The 22469-nt window shown below is 42.1% G+C and overlaps 1 protein-coding gene and 1 long non-coding RNA gene across 2 annotated transcripts; one reads left to right on the top strand and one right to left on the bottom strand.

Moving 5' to 3' along the window:
* Positions 1-10851: 10851 nt before the first annotated feature.
* On the top strand, positions 10852-21084 carry meis3 (myeloid ecotropic viral integration site 3). The gene is given in 14 exon segments (XM_037268165.1): positions 10852-11217; positions 11478-11566; positions 15234-15373; positions 15564-15738; positions 15805-15855; positions 15931-15981; positions 16729-16878; positions 16974-17011; positions 17013-17080; positions 17176-17321; positions 17972-18048; positions 18942-19000; positions 19088-19174; positions 20007-21084. Coding segments are annotated over 13 exon segments (1254 nt in total). The 5' UTR covers positions 10852-11217; positions 11478-11554; the 3' UTR covers positions 20207-21084.
* On the bottom strand, positions 16215-20456 carry LOC119132698. Its single transcript, XR_005099928.1, has 3 exons — positions 20348-20456; positions 16938-17229; positions 16215-16866 (listed from the first exon to the last, which is right to left on the bottom strand). It is a non-coding gene; the product is annotated as an uncharacterized LOC119132698 (long non-coding RNA).
* Positions 21085-22469: the final 1385 nt, after the last annotated feature.

Here is a 22469-nt window from a genome sequence, read left to right as displayed (position 1 = left end):
GCACACATGATGCAATATAAACAGTTTTGTGTATCATGCAATATGATGATGAAGCTCTATTAACTTCTATTCTCATACAGCCTCTCAGTATTTTATTCTGTTCATCATTCAAACATTGAGTCGGGACTTTGGAAAAATGTTATTTGTACCAATTAACATGAAGTGACAGTGTGTAGAGTGTTTTGATTTTTTCAATGTTGATTCATTAAAAATAATAACACTATAATACCCAAAAATACCCTTCCCTCAAAAGATATGTTCTATCATATCAACATAAGTAATCTCTAATACTTTACTTGGGTTTCGCCTCACCACACAGGATGCTGACATGTCTTGCTGCCATTTTTCTGCTACAAATTCCAAAACAAGACAATCACCGGATCACAAATTTGCTGGATCAATGATGACAACATGTGTAATACACTACAATTCATTTTGTTTATATTTTGCTTGCACCTTGTTTCTCTCTTCTCCCTTTGGGAGGCGCTATTTCTTCGAGAGATGGAAATAAGCACCACTATGTTGTCACTGTCCTTGGTATGGACAATCTTTAACCAACAGATGTCACTGTTGAGTTATAAAACGATGCCAGGCACACACACGCAACTGGATAAACTGCTGACCCAGCCACAGTTAGATGAGACCCACAATTTTCCAGCATTCCCTACTTGGAAATGTTCCCTTCATGAACCATTTAAATACTCACACAAAACAGTGCCTTAAATCAATATTTCCTATTAACTGGTCATTTTGTTGTATAAAACCAAAATACAATTGATGGGATCGATGGACCACAACATTTTCGCCATTACATTATGGAAGAAGAGGAGAGCTTTTATTTACCTGGTTCAATTCATGTTCCACAAATCTAGATCAGACAAAAAAAAAACCCACACAATTGTTGCTCTGTTCACTGTATTTGTATGTAGCAATATTACATTTATTAACATTTACGAATTAAGGGTTAGGTTCAACAACAGGTGGCATTTGTTATATATATATATATTTCACTTTCATTTAAGCTTTGACCATGAGTTTTCCCTAATGAAGTGGCGGTGTACCTAATGGAGTGTCCGAATGACGTCACAGGTCAAACAGCCAATCAGGAGGTGGGGGTGAGGGCGGGTGTGGCACTTTTCACTTTCACTTAAGCTTTTTCCCTAATGAAGTGGCCTTTGATTAGGTACACCTCATGGACACTTCAATAGGTACACTACACGAGGTAAAAAAAAAAAAGAATAAATAAATAAGAAAGTGTAGCGAACGATTCAGTGAACGATTCTTTTGAACAAATCTTTTGAGTGAACCGATTCTCAAGATTCAGTTCACTCAAAACTGGACTGCACATCACTAGTACAAAAGAGTGCAGACGGCCAAGGGCTACCTGGTCGAAGTAGCCGACTGGATAGTGACACGAGCTCTTACTCGGCATGTACTTGGTTCGATCCCAGGTGTGAGCATGAAGTTCAATGAGCTTTTAGATCTTTTGAGTGAGCCGATTCTAAAGATTCATTTCACGAGTACTGGAATGCACATCACTAGTACAAAAGAGTGCAGATGGCCAAGGGGGTGCCAGGTTGACATAGCCGACTGGTTAGTCACACGGGCCCTTGCTCGCTAAGAGCTTGGTTCGATCCCAAGTGTGAGCATATACCTAAATGTGCTTTTAGATCTTTTGAGTGAACCGATTCAAAAGATTTTAGAGAACTGGAATGCACATCACTAGTACAAAAGAGTGCAGACCGCTGCGAGCTGCCAAGTCTAAACAGCCGACTGGTTAGTGACACGGGCTGCTGCTCGCTAAGATCTTGGTTCGATCCCAGGTCTGAGCATGTGCTTTTAGATCTCTTGAGTGAACCGATTCTAAAGATTCAGTTTTCGAGAACTGGAATGCACATCACTAGTACAAAAGAGTGCAGACCGCTGCGAGCTGCCAAGTCTAAACAGCCGACTGGTTAGTGACACGGGCTGCTGCTCGCTAAGATCTTGGTTCGACCCCAGGTCTGAGCATGTGCGTTTAGATCTCTTGAGTGAACCGATTCTAAAGATTCAGTTTTCGAGAACTGGAATGCACATCACTAGTACAAAAGAGTGCAGACGGCCAAGGTCTGCCGGGTTGAAATAGCCGACTGGTTAGTGACACGGGCTCTTACTCAGCAAGAACTTGGTTCGCTCCCTGGGATGAGCTTTTAGAATTGGAACCTCGCTTTGTATGCGTATTCATATGCAAACAAATGCAAGTATTTGTGTAATACATGAGGTGGCCCCACCCCCAAGTTTAGGGAGTAATCCAATGTATCTTTTTTTTTTTTTACCTCGTGTAGTGTACCTATTGAAGTGTCCATGAGGTGTACCTAATCACAGGCCACTTCAAAGGTCACAGGTGTCAAGCTCTAGTCCTTGGGGCCGCATTCCAACATGTTTTCTAGGATTCCCTCGTTAAGTGCACCTGCGTGAAAAGTTTTAGCTCCTGCAGAACGTGAAAGGAGCTAAAACTTTTCACGCAGGTGCGCTTAACGAGGGTAACTTGGAAAACATATTGGAACGCGGCCCCTCGAGGACTGGAGGTCGACACCCCTGGTTTAAGTGAAAAGTGCCACACCCGCCCTCACCCCCACTTTCTGATTGGCTGTTTGATCTGTGACGTCATTCAGACACTCTATTAGGTACACTGCCATTTTCAAGTGTACCTAATAACAGGCCACTTTATTAGGGAAATATCATGGTCAAAGGTCACAGGTGTCAAGCTCTAGTCCTTGGGGCCGCATTCCAACATGTTTTCTAGGATTCCCTCGTTAAGTGCACCTGCGTGAAAAGTTTTAGCTCCTGCAGAACGTGAAAGGAGCTAAAACTTTTCACGCAGGTGCGCTTAACGAGGGTAACTTGGAAAACATATTGGAACGCGGCCCCTCGAGGACTGGAGGTCGACACCCCTGGTTTAAGTGAAAAGTGCCACACCCGCCCTCACCCCCACTTTCTGATTGGCTGTTTGATCTGTGACGTCATTCAGACACTCTATTAGGTACACTGCCATTTTCAGGTGTACCTAATAACAGGCCACTTTATTAGGGAAATATCATGGTCAAAGGTCACAGGTGTCAAGCTCTAGTCCTTGGGGCCGCATTCCAACATGTTTTCTAGGATTCCCTCGTTAAGTGCACCTGCGTGAAAAGTTTTAGCTCCTGCAGAACGTGAAAGGAGCTAAAACTTTTCACGCAGGTGCGCTTAACGAGGGTAACTTGGAAAACATATTGGAACGCGGCCCCTCGAGGACTGGAGGTCGACACCCCTGGTTTAAGTGAAAAGTGCCACACCCGCCCTCACCCCCACTTTCTGATTGGCTGTTTGATCTGTGACGTCATTCAGACACTCTATTAGGTACACTGCCATTTTCAAGTGTACCTAATAACAGGCCACTTCATTAGGGAAAGATCATGGTCAAAGCTTAAATGAAAGTGAAAAGTGCCACACCCGCCCTCACCCCCACTTTCTGATTGGCTGTTTGATCTGTGACGTCATTCGGACACTATTAGGTACACCGCCATTTTCATGTTCGTTCGCGAAGATTTACGAGTGAGTGACAGACGGCGTTGCTGCTATGCCAGCCGACACACGTTATGCCGACATTGATGTTTTAATTTTGTATTTGTTGGATTGTAGTTGATGGTGTTATTATAACGAATGTGTTTGTGTTTGAATAAAAGGGGGACACCAACTCATATAACAACGTAAAACACAGATTGTCATATAAAGCAGTTAACCAAATGTCAGATTTTTATGTTTTAATTGGCGAATATAAAAACAAGGAATAAAACACCAGACAAGTTTTGACATAAATGTTTATTTAATAACAATAATAATAATAATCCATCCATCCATTTTCTGCACCGCTTAGTCCCCCGGGGGTCGCGGGTGTGCTGGAGCCTATCCCAGCCGTCATCGGGCAGTAGGCGGGGGACACCCTGAACCGGTTGCCAGCCAATCGCAGGGCACAAATAGTACAATAACAAATATTAAATAATAATAATATTAAAAGTAAATTTCAAACCAGCAATCCAATGTGAAATTGCAGTAGATATATTGAATAACAATATTTAGGCGTATATATGCATACACGTTATCTAATCAAGGTTACCCAAAGAGAAGCATAATCTCCCCGTTGTTGCATAACGGCGCATCCCTTTATGCAATAAAGTTAGCCGTTAGCTTGGAGAAAACGTGCATAAAAGAAGTGGTGTTTCAGTGAGTGGTTCTTTCTTTCCTTGGCAAATTGTAAATCGACATTCTGGTTTACGTAGTTCACGCCAGGAGGGAGACGCAACACCTTCACTGACTGATCCGTTGATGCACGGGGGGAAGGAAGGCAGTTCATTCGTTGACTCGTTCGCGAACGGGAAAGTCCGGATTCGTTCCCTCACTGATCCGTTCTCGCGATGAACTGGAAATGCAAATCACTCACTCACTCACTCACTCACTCACTCACTCACTCACTCACAGATCCATCCAGTTGTCGAACGGGAAATGCAATTCACGACTCGTTCGTGAACGGGAAGTGACGTCATTTTCTTCTTCGTTTTGTTTTACGGCGAGGCGGCACCAGCTTCAATGGGCATTACCGACACCTACTGGTTGAAGTCATATGAACTGAAAAAAGAACGAGTCACTTTAGGAAGTGATTCGTTCACTTTCGTTCAAATAAAAGATTCGTTCTTTTTGAACGAATCGTTCACTTACGAGCCAACACTTCGTCTTCGGTTTTAAAATAACTATAAAAATTCAGCGATTTTGGTTCAAAATGATACAAAACTTTTGAAATTAAAAGGAAAATGACTTTATAACAAAAACAATAGATTTTTTTTCCCCCCATTTCATCTCCTCTGACCACTCGTCCCTGATATATATATATATATATATATATATATATATATATATATATATATATATATATATATATATATATATATCCATGGGGTGGTTGAAACTCTTGAAAAAATGTAATCCGATTGCAGCTCAGTTTGATCATATGGTTTCATAAGCCCAATTCCAATGAACGTTTGATTACTGTATTTGAATATGTATGTACGTATATGTGTATAAGGTATCAAAGTCAGTGATGTAATGATTTAACAATTATTTTAAAATGACTGTATCTATCTATATATGTTGGGATGTGCAGTTTTCCTCTGGGAAAGGTGAAGGACTGCCAGTTGTCATAAGGCCATCTGTTTTTTGCGTGCATTTCTGTGTGTGTGTGTGTGTGTGTGTGTGCGTGTGTGTGCGTGTGTGTGAGAGAGAGAGAGAGACAGAGAGAGAGAGAGAGAGAGAGAGAGAGAGACAGAGAGAGAGAGAAAAACCCTCTCAGCAGGGGGTCAAAAGTGGGAGGTCACGACCCTTCTGACCCTGTGGGAGCGGAGATCATCAATCAACTGGAGGCTGGACAGAGCAGCAGGAGGGACAGATAGACACACACAAACACGCATGCACGCACGCACGCACGCACGCACACACAATCCAAGATACAGTAAAACATGCTCTGTCAATCATGCCTGACAAAAACAATAATTAGTATTTCAAGTGAAAGCCAAAGAAAATTAGATAGTCAAGTCGTCCTTTCATGCGCGTGTCTGATGAGTGTGATCAGCTCCTCTCCTATTCATATCCAGCTGCTATCAGGCACCTGACCACAATGTAAGACAGACGAAAATTTAATACATCAGCAACTTTCCCATTTTATTCTGTTTCTTACTTCTCTTAATCTATACTTGTAAATAAGCACATACACACACACACACATGCACACACACGCACACACGCACGCACACACGCACACGCACGCTATCAGACACGGGTTATCAGCCAGCACTTGCAGAGCGACAGGCATGCTTTTTCTCTTTCCACCATAGCCTTCCTCCTCCTCCTCCTCCAGCCTGTCCCGTTGATCAATGAGGAAGTTCTTGGGCCTCAACTATTAATCAGAGCCTATCGGCTATCTGTCTGCCGAGCCAACCAATCACGGCCCACCGACAGCTGGGCCATGAAAAATGTGCCCCGGTGGACTCGGGGGTTAGAAGTGGGGGAAGCATGCGGGGTCCTAGATGAGAGGAGGGCGGTGACCGAGCACTTTATGTCATCTGAGTCAGGTCACGTCCGCACAACTGCACTTTATTCACTTACAGTGGATGCTTAACATCGCATTGACCCCCCCCCCCCTTGCCATAATATAAAACTAATATGTACTATGTGCATCTACCAACAAGTGCACAGCAGCACTTATGTGTAAAGCCACTCTTGATTGGAATGAGGAAACCTGAAATAAACAAAAAGTGTAACAAAGGTGCAGTGCAATATTTTTTGGGAGGCAAAAGGCCAGGCCCGATGTTCTCTCCTCACACCTCCAAGCTTCATCAAGGCGCCACCGTCTCTCTTCTACATAATCACCGCTATCCATTCACATCTTATTGCCATGATTAGATTATATCTAATGCTATTATACTGCTCCCCATCTCTCTCTCTTCTCCTTTGTCTCCTTTTTCCAACATCATGGATTCCTTGCAGATCTTATTAGTGCGTGATGTGGGCCAGGTCCCCGACTTTGAATTTATGAACCTTCAGACTTCTCTCCTTTAATCTTCCTGTCCTCCTCTGTTCCCTTCCTGGATCTGTCCATCTATCATTCCCAGGGCTGGCTGGGCGGAAGAGTATTAATCCCTCCATCCCATCTCTCACTCCTCTGGACAGATGAGGCGGTATGAGGGAGGAAGATGAGGATGAGAGGGGGTGGAGGAGCAGAGGGCAGGCGACCCCTGATTGCTTTTCATAATGTTTCTGTAGCATTGTGGCAATAATTTGTATGTAGATTTTTTCCACTGTAGTTCATCGCCGGCAGTTTCTTTGATGGCATCAACAGGTATGAGAATAAAACTGCTCAGGTGCAAATGTGTGAGTGGATAATTTACAAAAAAATTACACTTAGAGCTGTTTAAAAAATGGTAATTTATGATTGATACTGCCAGTGAGATATTGATTTAACGGAGGTTTATTATAGCGGTTGCACTCTACAGCGGTGTTGACCAACACTGCATATTCCACTCCTATTGGCTGTCATTAAGCTTGTGCAATAATGAATCGTCAGTGTGTAAATATAAGACATCCATCCATTTTCTATTTTGTGGGGTCTCCAAGGGTCCGGAACTTCCTTTCAGTATGTTTAAAATGACCTCACAGATGGTATAGCGCTTTACCTGCCTGTTGTCTGTGCAAGCCACATATTGATTTTGAATGTAAATGTGAATTTCATTTAAATATTTGAAATACCTCTCATATACAGTTCCACTACAATCATGCATATAAAGCCAGTAAAAACTGTAGACGTAACTATTAATTTGTGTTCCATAATGTATATGAATACTGCCTCTACACATAGAGACATTTAATAAGTTGAGTCCTTTTAGCCTTGAGTCTTCGAAAATGAGTCGGAACAAATCGAGTAACGGAGAAGAAACACACCTCAGAGCAGCAGTCGGGGTAAAGCCGACCCCCTCCACTCGCTCATGCCTGTGCACTGACAGGTAGATTAAGGGGCGTGATAGATGCCCCTCTCTCTATCAGCCGCTCTCCATCTCCTCCTCTCCCTCCGCCCTTTCCCTCGCCGCCATCCATCATGGCGGCTGGTGTAATTGCGGCTGCGTGGGGCTGGCAGAAGGAACCTTCATCCATCTCCTTAACAACAAACAGTCATGAGGACGGATGGTGCTGCACTCCCCAGTTAATCTCCATCTATAAGCGGGCGGGCAGGGATGCGGGCTGGGAGATGAAGAAAATAACAGAAGGGAGAGAAGTAGTGTTGCCTTACTATAAACAAAAAGAGATGGAGAGGGGGACTGCAAGGAAAGATGGTGGAGGAGAAGGTCAATACTCCAAAAAGTGGAGAAATAAAGAAAGAGAAATGGCTTACATCGTAAGGAGCAAAGCCAACTCTGGAGGAAAAGTTTGCAAACAAGCCGCCCTGGATAAGAGTGCGGAAAACGTGGAAGGCCAAGCAAAGTAGGGCCTCCAAATTTATGCCCGTGCAGCCAGATGACCCAGAAACTAGAGAGGCGCAGGCTCATAAAAATGCACTCTGTGTAACCCCCCCTGCCCCCCGCCTTAACTTTTTCCCCTCATCTTCTCTTTCTGCACTCACCTCTACTCCCACTCATGCACGTGGTGGAGGGTCACAGTTCTCTGATGTTCTGGGTACTCGTGCAAGGTTTTCCAAAGGTCACGGCAGCCATATTTTCTTAATGGCCGAGTCACCCAAGTCAAGTAGGCTGGGTGGCCTTGCAGGCTAGCTCTTCTGTTGCTCAGTCTCCTAAGACTAAACACACATTTCTTGAGCTGCTTGGCTTTGCCTTCACATCTCTTGATTTCTGTCAACTGAGTCAGACGGCACAATAATATCCTCTCAGTAACGATGTCAACACAGGTTGAAATCTTATCATTACATCCAGGATCAAATGAAATACATTAATTCTTGTATTAGCATTCATCACATGTGCACACATGCAGGCACGCACACACACACACACAAACTATTTTCTCTTATTTTCACACTTTCAGTGTGACTTCAACACTTTTACCGTGGAGCTTCATAGGCTGTATTTAGTAACTGTCTACGATGACACATGCTCAAAAAGGAGTTTGAAATCGTTATGATATTTAGCAACACTAGCCTAACAGTCCATCATTTCAATTGCAATGAACTGACATCAAAACGCAAGCACGAATTAATGTCAAGAAACTTGACAGCACTGACAAACACAAATTATTTTGGTTAACTTCAAATAAGTCGCATTTCATTTAGAGCTTCGTTAAAAATGTTAATTGAGGAAGCAATTTAGATCATTTTTTTCAGTACTATAGCACATCATATAACCACATTTCCTCAAGTTTATTGCATGATCACAAAATTGTTATATACACTCGCACAAATATATATATTATCGCCTTTACAAAGTCAACATTTCTCAATTCAATGCCAAGGATTTGTTTGTTTGTTTTGTACTTCTACTTTGAAACGGTGTAACAGTTTCACCTTCTCAACTGAACAAGCTATAGAACCAAATTATTAGCAACATATCTGATGTAGTGCAAACTACAACCATTGCAAACTGCAACCACAATATTCAACATTGTTGAATAAACACTCATGTGACACTAAAGAGCAGGTGTCAAACTCAAGGCCTGGGTGCCACATCTGGCCAGCTACATTATTTTATGTGGCCCACTAAAGCAAATCAAGTTGCTGTCCATTGCAAGGTCTTTTCACTTTGACTGGTTTGAGGATATTGCAAGCATTTTTTTAAACCAACCCCATTTTTTAAAAGATAAATTCGACAAAGGTTGAACAAACTTTAAATTGATTCATGATTTATAAACTAGCCATCAATTGGTTGTTTTATGGTTACATTTGCATGGTTTAGCAGTCAGCAAAACCCCATTTTATTAAAAATAAATTAAACAATGGTTGAACAAACTTTGAATTGATTTATGATTTATAAACTATCCATCAACTGGTTGTTTTATTCATACATTTGCATGTTTTTACAGTCATAATGAAAATTTGAGGGAAACCATGGGTGGCCCGCAACATTATCATATGTGAAGTAATAATCTCAAAAAATAGGCGTAGTGTCCAGAATAAACTAATACCTGTTATTTGTTTAATGTTTCTCACACCATTAATTTGATTGATGAAACATCAACTTAAATTGACGTTGGTGTCGCGTTTTAACTTTCAGCACAAACTTCTCAACAAATGTCTCATTAACATGTAAAAGGAAGTGTTGTCCCACACGCACGGATGTGATGGGGAAAAAAAAATACTCTTTACTTTTGAGTGCTTGAGATGTTAATTAAAGTGATCTACATTGTTACTCAAACTGGAAATAACGATTTTCTAGGAACAGATAGAAAGACAGGACGAAAAACATGAAGGTGCCTTGAAATTTCAAACGCATCGCACTCGAACCTCGAGCAGATTGGGATTGGGTTAATCCTTTTGCTTCAATGTTAACTTTTCATCACCTCCGTGTAGGAGGGGTCGGGGGGCTGTGATCAACCCCCCCCAGGAAAACCAGCACCATGCAGAGCTAAGAACCTTTCGGGTTCTCAAAAAGCGGCCACATGCACGCTCGAGCTCCGTGCCGCCCATGGAGCTTCTGGACGGGCCGCCGATTGAAGTGCAGCAGCCTGTTGGCCCCTCGCAGCGGGACCCAGCAAAGAGGGACGTTTTGAATAATTATTATGTTACTGACGTGTCATTAACAACACAAGACCATTTTTTAACCACGTGGGTGAGATCTTTTTTTTTTTTTTCCCTGTTTTAAATGAACATAAAACATTCACACCATTAAGGGGGGAGTAGCTGGCGACTTTGGGCTGAGTCACAAGGCTGTTCACTTCAGAATATATGCGGACAATAAAACACTTTGAAAGCTATTATCGGCCGTTAAATTCCACGTCACGGAGCACACTCTAACTTTATTTATGACATACGATGCACGGCAACCTTTATCGCAATTAGCTCCTTAATTAGCCTTTAAACTAAAGACCCTCGAGCACAAAAAACATGTCAGATTGCATCATTTTTTAATGTGATGCATGCATCATTCATTAAGAAAAATAATTAAAGCATCTTAACTGCATCTCTCATGTTAAAGTGAGCATGCGTCATGGCGCAAGGTTTACAAGAAAGGAGTTATTTTGTAGAGGACGCCATTTAAAAAAAAAAGAAAAGAAAACGAGTGTGGGGTCTTCTCTGGCGTGATAAGCAGGAGGAGTAAACCAGGGAGAGGAAGAGGCGGAGGGATTGGAGGAGAGGGGGAGCAAGAGACCCCGTCGCGTATTGACCCTCCAAAACCTTCCCGCACACCGCCACCATCATCACGCCTCCTCCTCCTCCTCCTCCTCCTTCCTCTCTTCTTGAGACTGAAAACACAATCGCTCATTGCCACCCGTGACATTTTGCAGCCTGTCGTCGCACGCTGCGCGGACACTATCTTTGGAAGCTCCCCGTCTCTTTTGGACCCTTCCCTTCTTCCCGACAGCAGCGAGCATCCCGATCCGCTTGTAGCCGGAGCGAGAGGCGCACCAGGCGGAGGCGAGGATCTACAAGCAGCCGCTGCTCTCTGGACTTAAAACACGACTCGAACACTACTAGGAGATATTTTCGTTTAGGTGGGATATTTAATATATTGCTATAATTTTTAGTGCATTCTCCTGTAGTAGCCTTTTATAGCATTTAGGCTATAGAATCGTTTATTGCCACTGTGCACATTGTGAACCCCCTCTGGATGCTATATGTCTTTATTTACGAGCTCAAAATGCCATCTTTCTTCGTAACTGCTATAAAATGCAAATGCAGTGACTGCAAAGCACACGATCTGCTACTGAATGTCTCATTGTAAACACTGAAAAGTGTGTTCAATTTCTACCAGGGCACGGAGGCTGAGACTGCTGGACTGTAGCCCGGCAGTGCATCATCATCTTGGGGAAGGACCGACTGGCGAGTCGCATGGAGAAGAGGGTATGTCCATGCTCTCACTCACTACTGTGTGTGTTTTTATTTCATTTACTCATGTTCAGTGAGCTGCACCAACATTGGAAATGGCTGCATGTGAAAACTTCATTAGAATGTAATTCCTACTACAGTATTTAAAGGCCCAGTGAACCTGAGGTGTGCTGACCGAAGCAACTACAAATTTGGCTTTCGGGTGTTATGATAAAACATTATGATAGCAAACCATAGTTGAACTTTTAAGGTTGTGAGGATGCAGTTGGTTATGTTGGATGTTTTCCCCTTTGTGAAAATACAATGTTGGTTGAGCAACTATGCGAAATGCACACAGGGGTTAGATAGTGTGGGTCATTAAAGGAGGAGAGCGGGGCGGCTGTTCAACTCGGTAAGTAGGTCACTTTTTTTGCTACACTGATTCAGAGGCATGGAGCAGGAGAAGTGAGGCTGCAGGCTGAGACCTCACTGAGGAGGGGAGCAATTAGAGATGGACACACGCATGCACGCACGCACACACACTGGACATTCAAAAATTTTTTATAAGCAAGTGTGAGCTACTTTGTAAACTGCTGTTGGTTTTGCTGTCATTGAACATCATTAGTTAAGGTCAAGATGACCACCAGAGTCCAATAGCAACCTTTATTTTTAGTCCCTTTGCCACTTCTTCAGAAAATCATTTTATTATGTAGAAATTTAAAAATTGGTAGTCTGTGTTTTTTTTTTTAAAGAATTGTATAATTTTTGAAAACTTCTGTTGTTGTCTTTTGGAACAACCCATCCTAATTTTCTGAAACATAAGAAGCTTTTAGAATTCTTGACATGTATGAATTTCAATAATTGTTCATTCGTTTAACTCCGAGGCATTACTATTCAACAACTTTTAAAATGAGAAGTAGCCGAATGAAAACGCCTGAAAAGTTGACAAAAATGTTCACCCAAAATTCGACGTAATTGCAAATGCATCAAAGCATTGCTGTTTTTCTGAAAAAGCACATCATTGTAAAAACGTTTCAATTCCAGAAGCCATTCCTAGTTTAGAATTTATAGACACATAATTTCTTCTTTGTTTGCAGCAAACAAAATAAGTTGCTTTTATTTAAGCGTTTAAGCTAAACAAAGTGTTCATGTTGAATAAAAACAAAGTTCTCTGAGATAGAATTACAGCGGATTCCATCCGCCGCCGGCTGAATCTTATAGAGCCCCATTATCTGTTAAAATAACACAATTACATCTCGCAATGAAAATGCTGTCTTGCCTTTTGTATCCCATTTGTCAGCTCTGCGACTTAAAAAGGGGGAAATTCACGGAATTTGTCATCTCGAGCTTTGCGCTTTGATCCGCTTGACGCACCGAAACCCGATCGGGGTCATGCGTAAAAGAGAGGCGCAATCCGATAGCGGTGATTGTGTTAATAGCCAACCTCCATAAAACTAGAAGGTGTCTCGGACCAGGGCCTCAGAGCAGGTGCTTTCTGTGATCCCGGTGGCCATATGGGACGATGAAACGAACCAATTTGATCAGCCGTTTAGGACAGTGCACTGGTTCCCAAAGTGGACTTTATTTTGGGTGACGTCCAGATGGACCGGTGAAGTCATGCAATATGGCAAATGTGGAACCTGCAGAAATGGTCACGAAAAGAATTTAAGGCCATATTTACCATTATGACCAGTTGCATAATCTGCTAGGATCCAATTCAAGGGCTATCAAAAAGTCTACCCTTGAAAACAACCCAGCTCAGTTTTGATTGACACTGCAAGAGATATATTAATTTACATGCATTTCTTGCAGCGCTTGTAGTTTGAAGTGACACTGAAAATTCTTGCATTCTACAGAGAGCTGCTCCTAATATATTGGCGGTCTGATTAAGATTACCAACATATTGTAAAGACCTCTGTGTATTATGCAATCCAGTCCTAAACGCCTACATTTATAAAAACCACCGTCATCAGTCGGTTTCTGACAGCGTCAGTATTTTTATTTTTTTTTACCACACATGTACATATGTTGTCGCTGGTGAGTGTTATAGTCTGTTTTATTGTTTGAGCCAGCTACAGATGACGACAAAAAAAAGACTCTTAGCATATTTATTTATTTATTTGTCTATTTATCCATTTATTTATTTATTTGTCTATTTGTCTATCAATTTTTTATTTGTCTATTTATCTATTTATTTATCTATCTGTCTATTTATTTATTTAAAACATCTATTGTCAATGCCCTGCGACTGGCTGGCAGGGTTAGTGGCACAGATAATGGATGGACAGGCAATGTTCTATATTTTTTAATATAGGTAAGGGGATCACTGCCCTCGCTGTACCCGCTACAACCACAGTGTGCAAAGTCACACACTTCTGTGGTAAATCATAACCTTTGTGGCCGGCCACAGGGAATAATCCATCATAGACATAAACTACACGAAGCAGATCATAACTTTTACGGCGCGTTTAAAATAACACTGAAGTATAGAAGAAGGTGTTGAGGCCAACGGAGCAGATGCTGTCTGTTGGTGTTGTGCCCTACGGGACCACGACAGGAGTCCCTTTAATCCAGCAGGAAGGAAAGTAGATGTGCTGACCTGTGCAGCCTTAGAGAGGGAAGCTGCAGTGGAGCACAAATGAGCTCACTAACGCAGAGAAGGAGGATGAGAGGCTGGAGCAAGGGAGCCGAGCACATGTACGGTATATTGATGATGCTTGATGTGCAAGTGCTGCTAAGGGGATGCTTTGTGTGAGAATGTGTGTGTGTGTGTCTATGATGGGCACACACAATTCCCACAAATTTTCAGGGCATGATTTCAAACCCCAGTGAGGCAGTCACAGCGGGTTATGAGGGCTGTTTTTGCATGGCCAATCAAGTCTGCTATAAAGCCTCACTTTTTAGATCCTGAACCTCTCTGTTGTCTCGTCGCATTCTCAAAAGTCTATTGGGGGCTTCCTGAGGGTTACACAGAGTAGCGGGTATTTCATTGCATGAGTTCTTTGGTAAACTTAGATTTTATTAGTGCAGCGTTTGCCTTCCTGTTAAGTGGATGGAAAAAAAATATTATTGATTTGTTAAAAAAAAAAGTATAAAGCTTTATTTTGCTCATTGCCTGGAATGGTAGTTTGTGTTTGTGATAGACATTTTTCTTATAGACAACATGACGTTTGAGACGAAAACAGGGCAGATTTAACGTGTACCACACTTCCATATCTATGCCTGAATATTGACTAATCACTTTCGGTCTTGTACAAGCAAATACAAACGGCATTAAAATAATAATTTACATAGTAGAGGAATAGACTACATTTGTCATTCCAAGATATTATTGATGTGTATTGTTGACAGGTTTAAATAACCACATGCAATTTTCTTGTTTGCAAAACACACAAAAATAGAATAACATTCTCAAGTTAAATTGACAATTAGCGTGACCTCCCCTGAAAAATGTGCATTCATTTCTTATATGTAACACAGAGCAAGTTTCCTTATGCGCAAAATTGAATGGAACCCTCTACTCTTCTACTCTTTTATTATGATGACAGTATAGTTTAAAAAGTGAGTGGTGGCCTTAGACTTTTGCACTGTATGCATTTCAATAAAAAAGCCCTTAATTAAAAAAAAGAACCTTTCTACCACTACTATAAAAATACGCTAAATGTTCATGAGTGTCTCATATTTGTCTTCTTTTGCCTGCTAGTATGAAGACCTGGTGCACTACTCGGGGACGGAGGGCATGTCAATGGGGGTGTACGGGGATGATGTCAGAACACTTCCAACCCCTCAGTACGGAGCCGCCATCCCCGACTCCCTCAAACACCACAAGGACCAGATCTATGGGTGCGTTCCCAACACGTGAAGCACATTAACATTCAGCCTGCACGACGTTTACAGCTGTCACGTTCAGAAATTCTGTGCTATAAAATGACATCTTAAACCTCTTGTGAATGTTTGGCGTTCACACCGTGTGTCAACTGTCACTGTGTTTATGTGAAGTATGTTAACTGTTTGCCCCTGTGTGTGTGCGCAGTCACCCATTGTTCCCATTGCTGGCCTTAGTTTTTGAAAAATGTGAGCTTGCCACCTGCTCTCCCCGAGACTCCGCCTCCCTGTCAGCCACATCCCACCTCCCTGGCATGACAAGTCACAGCGACGTGTGCTCCTCGGAATCCTTCAATGATGACATTGCTGCTTTTGCTAAACAGGTGAGAGACAGCTATGAGAGCCAATGACAGAAAAAGCGTGACTAATTTTGAGGCTTTGTTTTGCAGATTCGTTCAGAGAAACCAATATTTTCTTCCAATCCGGAACTGGACAACTTGGTAAGATACGTCAAATGTTTTTGGAGACGTAGTCATGATATGTTGAACCTATAATCAGCTTTCTTTTCTCCATAGATGATTCAAGCAATACAAGTTCTTCGCTTTCATTTACTGGAGTTAGAAAAGGTTGGTTGATGATCCATTGTTCGTTTAAGATAAGTGGAGAGCAAACATTTTTGTTTTAAAATACATAAATAATGCAAACAGTTCCAATACTGTTTTTATTGAGCCCAATCAATGAATCAGATCAATCAGGACAAAAATGTTTTTTGATTAACTCATTTGTTCACTTCATATTCAATCATTCAAAATGTTGAAATAGGTTCACCATTCCACAAATTAACCAATTAATTTTTTCCCCACTGTTGTTGCGAGCCATTACCCTCCAAATAGCGGCATCTCCCTGTCATTGCCGCCCATTCAGTCCACACTAGTAGACAGCAGCAACTGCTTGAACGCTCCTTTTGGGGGATTAAAACTGGTAACCGAAAAATGATGACCTACCTGTGACTCGCTGTGACTAATTCCCCCCCCTTCCCCAACCGTCTTGAGAAATTCCAAAGGGAAAAGGCTCTAATGCCTAGAGAAGGGACTAACAAGCAGTAACCTATCTTTCTATATGTCGCCGAACAACACAGATTTCGCAAGTGAGATAATCACCACGGGCACCTGCTATTATGCGTTACATTTTGATGACGAACGGGGCGGCACGAGTCTTTGTAGCTTGGCTCGCCAAATAATTGCCTGCATAGGCGAGCTTGTTTGTGTGTGTTTAGCCGCGTTTTCTCCAGGAAGTCGAACAAAGGCTGGCACTCGAGAACATAAATGAAGTGAAATGTTCACCTGAAAATGATCATGTCTTCTTTCTCCTAGGTGCATGACCTATGTGATAATTTCTGCCACCGTTACATCACCTGCCTGAAGGGCAAAATGCCCACGGACTTGGTCCTGGATGAACGGGAGGGAGGCTCCAAGTCCGACATGGAGGACTTTAACGGATCCTGCACCAGTCTGTCGGAACAGGTGAGCTATGACGCAAAACCAGATATGTCTGTCTAATGGCTCAAGGTTTTATGACTCACTCTTTTCACCCTTGTTCTCTCCCTCTGTCTCCACAGAATGCATCATGGTTACGAGAGCCGGATGAATGTGCCGCCCTCGTTGGGAACCCCGGGCACCTGTGGTCTGCCCTCACACAGCACAGGGGACAATTGTAGCGATACAGGTGCCCTGCTACACAAATTCTTAGTGTTCGAGGGTTGTTGGCATTAGTTTGTTTTTACACAGCAGCAGCTTACACAATGCTTTGTCCCGTTCCAGGCGATGGTCTGGACACCGGAATGGCCTCCCCCAGCACGGGAGAAGAGGACGAGTCTGACAGAGAGAGAAGAAACAACAAGAAGAGAGGCATTTTCCCCAAAGTGGCCACAAACATAATGAGAGCGTGGCTCTTCCAGCATCTAACGGTGAGACATTAGCTTGACCTTTTCTGCTAATCATCGCTCAATCTATGGTGAACACCAAGAAGTGGAGCTTGAGCAATAAGAAGACGATTGGCGAAAGGTGCAGCTTTACTGACATGGCGAGAAATATTAGAGAGTGTATCAGGGAGGCCAGTTAAATTAAACGGAGAACTGGGGATGAAGTGATTATGTGAATATGCTGGCAACTGAATGATTGCGGAAGTGAAATAAATGGGGTGAGTAATTGTCAGCGAGGTTGTTAGGCTGGTAATTAGTGACTAAATGAGGCAGGTCAAATATTGCTTCCCTCCGAATGTGTGTGTGTGTGTGTGTTGATGCATATGTGTGTGTGTGTGTGTGTGTGTGGAAGGCGGGGTGCGCGTGGCACACCCACACACACACAGGGACTTGAAAGGTTGAAAATAGGAGCGCAGATGTTAATTCTGATTCCAAGTCAGTGGTAATTAGCCTGAGATTTCCCATACTGCTCTTCTTTCTGCAAATAATCTAAAACCTCCAGTAACTAGCCCACAGAGCCTCCTGTTGTAGAGACAATGAAATTGACTCACATTTTTAAATAATGGTAATAATAAAAAATTGCCTTGTGGTATTGTTTTTTTTTTTTGTTTGAACTTGCTTGTGTCCTCTTTCAGCACCCGTACCCATCAGAGGAGCAGAAGAAGCAGCTGTCACAGGACACGGGGCTGACCATTTTACAGGTCAACAACTGGTCAGTGTACTGCCAATCAATACCACCATTTGAGCGCTGCGGTTTATCAATAATCACTTGGCCAAGTTTAAATATATTAAGTGGCATTATTCAAACGCAGGGTGATAAACTATAAAACCAGTTTAGTCCGCTTTTTTTTTTTTTTAGATTTTTAAAGCTCAACTGAGAGGATTTTGTTGGTAAAGGTGAATTAAATAAAAGTCAGCCGTTTTATGAGACTGCAATGAATTCTAAAAATAAAGCCGATTTAAAATGGAGATGAAACATCCTACTAAGCATTTTGTTACAGGAGCGACGCTGCAGTAAAATCGACTCACTCCAACCTCATAAAACTGAATAGCAAATCAATACACAATATGCAAATTATTCACAGCATCCCCATTTTCTATTAACCCTTTACAAGGCACTCAAGATTTGACTATATCGTTTTTGTCCAATCAATTAAAACTTTGCTTTTATTATAAATGTGTCTTTTCTTCACTGCTTGGCTAAGGAAAAACACATAATTCTGAAAGTGGTATTCATTTTGAATTTTGACTCACTAAATATGGTCTGTTATCCAATAAAGAGCTTCTTTCAAAGGCTATGTTTGTGTTTAACAGGCAAACCACATTCACATTCCAAACATTCATTTATTTGTGGAACCACGTACGTACGTACAGGTAGACACACGCACGCACACGCGTGCACACAAGCACACGGCGGTTCTCCATCTATGCAGATCAATCAATTATCATAGGGCGATCAATACAGGCTAAGGCCTAACGTTGATTTACTCCAGCCTCTGAAAGGGTTAAGTGGTTGTAAAAGGGAAAAGGTTAACAGTCCCCCGGTCAGACTTTTTCTTCATTAACGGGGACCCCCTATATGCTCTCGGCACTCTCTTGTTTCAGGTTCATCAACGCCAGGAGGAGAATCGTTCAGCCCATGATTGACCAGTCAAATCGCTCAGGTTGGTGTTTTGAAGTCAGCCAATGTTGGCCGCCCACAAAACCTTTTGGCAGTGTACTGAGGTTGCTTATATTATATCGTCTGGCAGGTCAGGGTGGTCCCTACAGCCCAGAGGGAGCAGCGCTTGGGGGTTACGGACTTGATGGACAAGCCCACCTCAGCCTCCGAGCAGCAGGTATACTAACTACGCCATCACAGACGCGTTGATGATAAAATTGAAAATGTGGTCTTAATATTCTCCGTAGCCACTTTTGCGGTCTGCTGCTGAAAACTCTTTTCCTCACCACTTTGTAATAAATTATTTATGGTAAAGGGATTATTTAGTACATAGCTTGGTGTACTGTAGTTAAGAGCCTACATTTTCAATGGATGCCTGCATACTTCCTCTTTAAATGCTTTTCATTCTATTTAATGATGTGTCAGTCAAACAGTACATGCTGCATGTTTGATTCAAAGATTAAGTGTACGTTTAAGTGACTTTTTCGTTGGTCACAGTTTGGAAGGGGCTGATTTATAGTAAAGGGCTTTGAAGCATGCACATGCATGCTCGCATGTACGCACACACACACATGAACACACATGCGCACACACACACACACACACGCATGAACGTATGCAAGCACACACCCACAGTCCACCCAATGGAAAGACCTACAAACATATCCTGTCAATGATTTTCAAGTAGCTGAAAAACATATTTTTTAAAATATGACTGAATGAATCCTTAACAATGGAAAAATTAAAATCAATTTTGTTTGTATACTAATGTAGTTGCAGTAACTCTGGGTACAGTAACAGAATTGCAAAAAAAAAAAAAAGTTTACATTTTGCAACAGACTACATGATACCTGCATGAGTTGCTATTCTCAATACCAAACTTAGCAATATAATTTAAAAACATTGAACACCCCATTACAACTGAAAACATTGTAAAAATGATTTGAAACATCCTTGTGGTGGGCGTCCTCCAATAGTGACCCACATACCCTCTCTACCCCCTCAAGCAGGTCTTCAAGGAATGCCATCACTGCAGGGGGACTACTCCAGTGCTCTGCTGTCCCAAGCAGCCTACCCAGCCCACCCAGGACCTTCCCTCCACCCCTACCCGGGCCCACACCCGCACGCCGCCATGCTGCTTCACCCGCCGCCACACGCGCATCCTACAGAGCCCCTCCTTGCACAAGGACTGGACATCCATGCACACTAGCTGTGGGGGGGAGTTTCTGTGAGTGTGATGATTCCTACACACTATTTAAAGAAAACAAGTTGAGTTTACATTCCCTACCAAAAGACAATGACCTCAATGTAGCTCTCGCACACACAACACATACACTGGTTTAAGCCATACCTCTCTCCGAGTAGAAGTGCTTCCGCCGCTCCCATCATCTCCACTGTGTCCCGTGGATGAGACCAATGCTTTAACCTTCATATCCCACTGTACGTGTTGTTGGACCACTGGAAGAGACAAGACCAATATTTATCACCGGACATGATTTTACGTTACGACATTACCGGATGGGACTCGAGTCTATGTGTGACCATGCCTTCAAGCTCTGTCTTCCTGCACAAGTGACTGCCCAGATTAAAAAAAAAAAAAAAAAACCACATACAAACACCCTTCCCACACTTTATTTAAGGCTGATTTGAGTTTTTACTTATTCTATTTTGTATTTATGTGAGCCACTCATGGCAGTTGCAGTTTGACACAAGCTTGTTTGAAATCTTAGTGCTCTTCCTCAGCATGAAGCTAAAACACGATGAATGATTTCCAGTCTGCCTCGCTCTCATACCACTGACCTCCTTAATATGCCAACAGGTGTCCGTTGCACGCGCGCACAGACACACACACACACACACACACAGACACACACACACACACACACACACACACACACACACACACACTGATGAGACAAGCTCTTTAAGCATTTGCATACATGCTGTGTGTCGCAGCAGTGAGACGGGAGCTGCAGCCAAAGGACTTTAAACATTCTGCTCCCTATCAACTCTGCTCTGCTCGGACTGTATTGAAATATTTCTGAATGAATGATATGGTCAAAGAATTAAAATGTTTTTTGTACCACACGTGGATGGGTCATCTTTCAGTGTGTTCTGAGTTATTCAACCTAAAGACAATTTAATCCACTGTCTCTTTTTTTTTCATTTGGTTGTACCTAATAGTTGAAAATACTTTCATGCAGTTTCCTCCCACATTCCCAATGTATGCATGGTCCTTTAATTGAAGACGAGATTGCCTGTAGGTGTGAGTGTAAATGGTTGTTTGTCTGTGTGTGCCCTGCAATTGGCTGGCAACGGTGTTCCCTCCGCCTCTTGCCCAAAGTTAGCTGGGATTAGCTCGAATACACTCCATCAAGGATAAACGACACAATGGATGGATGAAGGAACTGCTGTGTTTAAACAACCAAGCAATTTAAAAAACTAATAATGTAGATTAAAAAAAGCTGCATTCAATAAAGTGAACTTTAATTATAATGAAGTAAAACCAAATATCAAATCATAAAACCAATACATGCAAAGTATATTATTAAGTTTCACGATAAAATAATTTACTGTTAATATCCCCAAAAGCAAGCAAAGAATTCTCAAATGCACAACTGCTCTAAATTGTAAACACTGCACGAACACTTTTGGAGCTCTGTATATTATTAAAAATGAAGTCATCATTCTTTTCATAGCTAAACAAATATTCATGTACCTGTAGAAACTGTTATTATAATTGCAAAATCAATTTTGCAATTTACCCTAAATATACACAGCTCACTGACCTGCCAAAACAACCACTCACACAATTGATTGCGATGTAAGTAGTATTTTCTAATCTGAGTTACTGTTAAAACTATAAATACTAAAAAGACACAGATTTGGATCTCCACTTATTCTTGACATGTATGTGAGGTGGATGATGAGCTCATCATGGTCGCCACATTATTCAGCTGGGTTCGGCTTCTACCCCACGAGACCCTGAACAAAATAAAAAAACCATGACACAAAATGGATGAATCCCCAAAAGGTTGCTCTTGCTTCCATTCTTATAGTACATCCATTTAGATCACCACGGCGCACTTATTTTGCGATATGTAATGATGTAGTATGAACCACAACCCAAAGGAAAAGTGACTTTTACTGTTTGTTTTCATATAATTAGGTCTCTGCAGCCCCTGTCCACCGACCAAGTGTGAAAATAAACAATAACACTAAGTCATTGTTTTTTTGTTGACACAAGCAAGGTGGAAGAGAAGACAGACATAAGCCGTCAATAACAAAAGATGTAGATCAAGCCCCACTAGCATCATACATCCTCACTTATTCCTCTCATAAAGAAACATGCATTCACCCCTCAAACCTGAATACCCCCCTTGGACCTCACCCTGCCCCCCAGCAGGGCCTGAAGCAGCAGGGGGGTTCAAGGGTTACAGTTCAAACTGAGGTCAACAGGAAATGACTGTTCT

Source organism: Syngnathus acus, chromosome 13 (genome assembly GCF_901709675.1).
Source record: "Syngnathus acus chromosome 13, fSynAcu1.2, whole genome shotgun sequence".
Lineage (NCBI taxonomy): Eukaryota > Metazoa > Chordata > Actinopteri > Syngnathiformes > Syngnathidae > Syngnathus > Syngnathus acus.
This window is presented reverse-complemented; position numbering and strand designations above follow the sequence as displayed.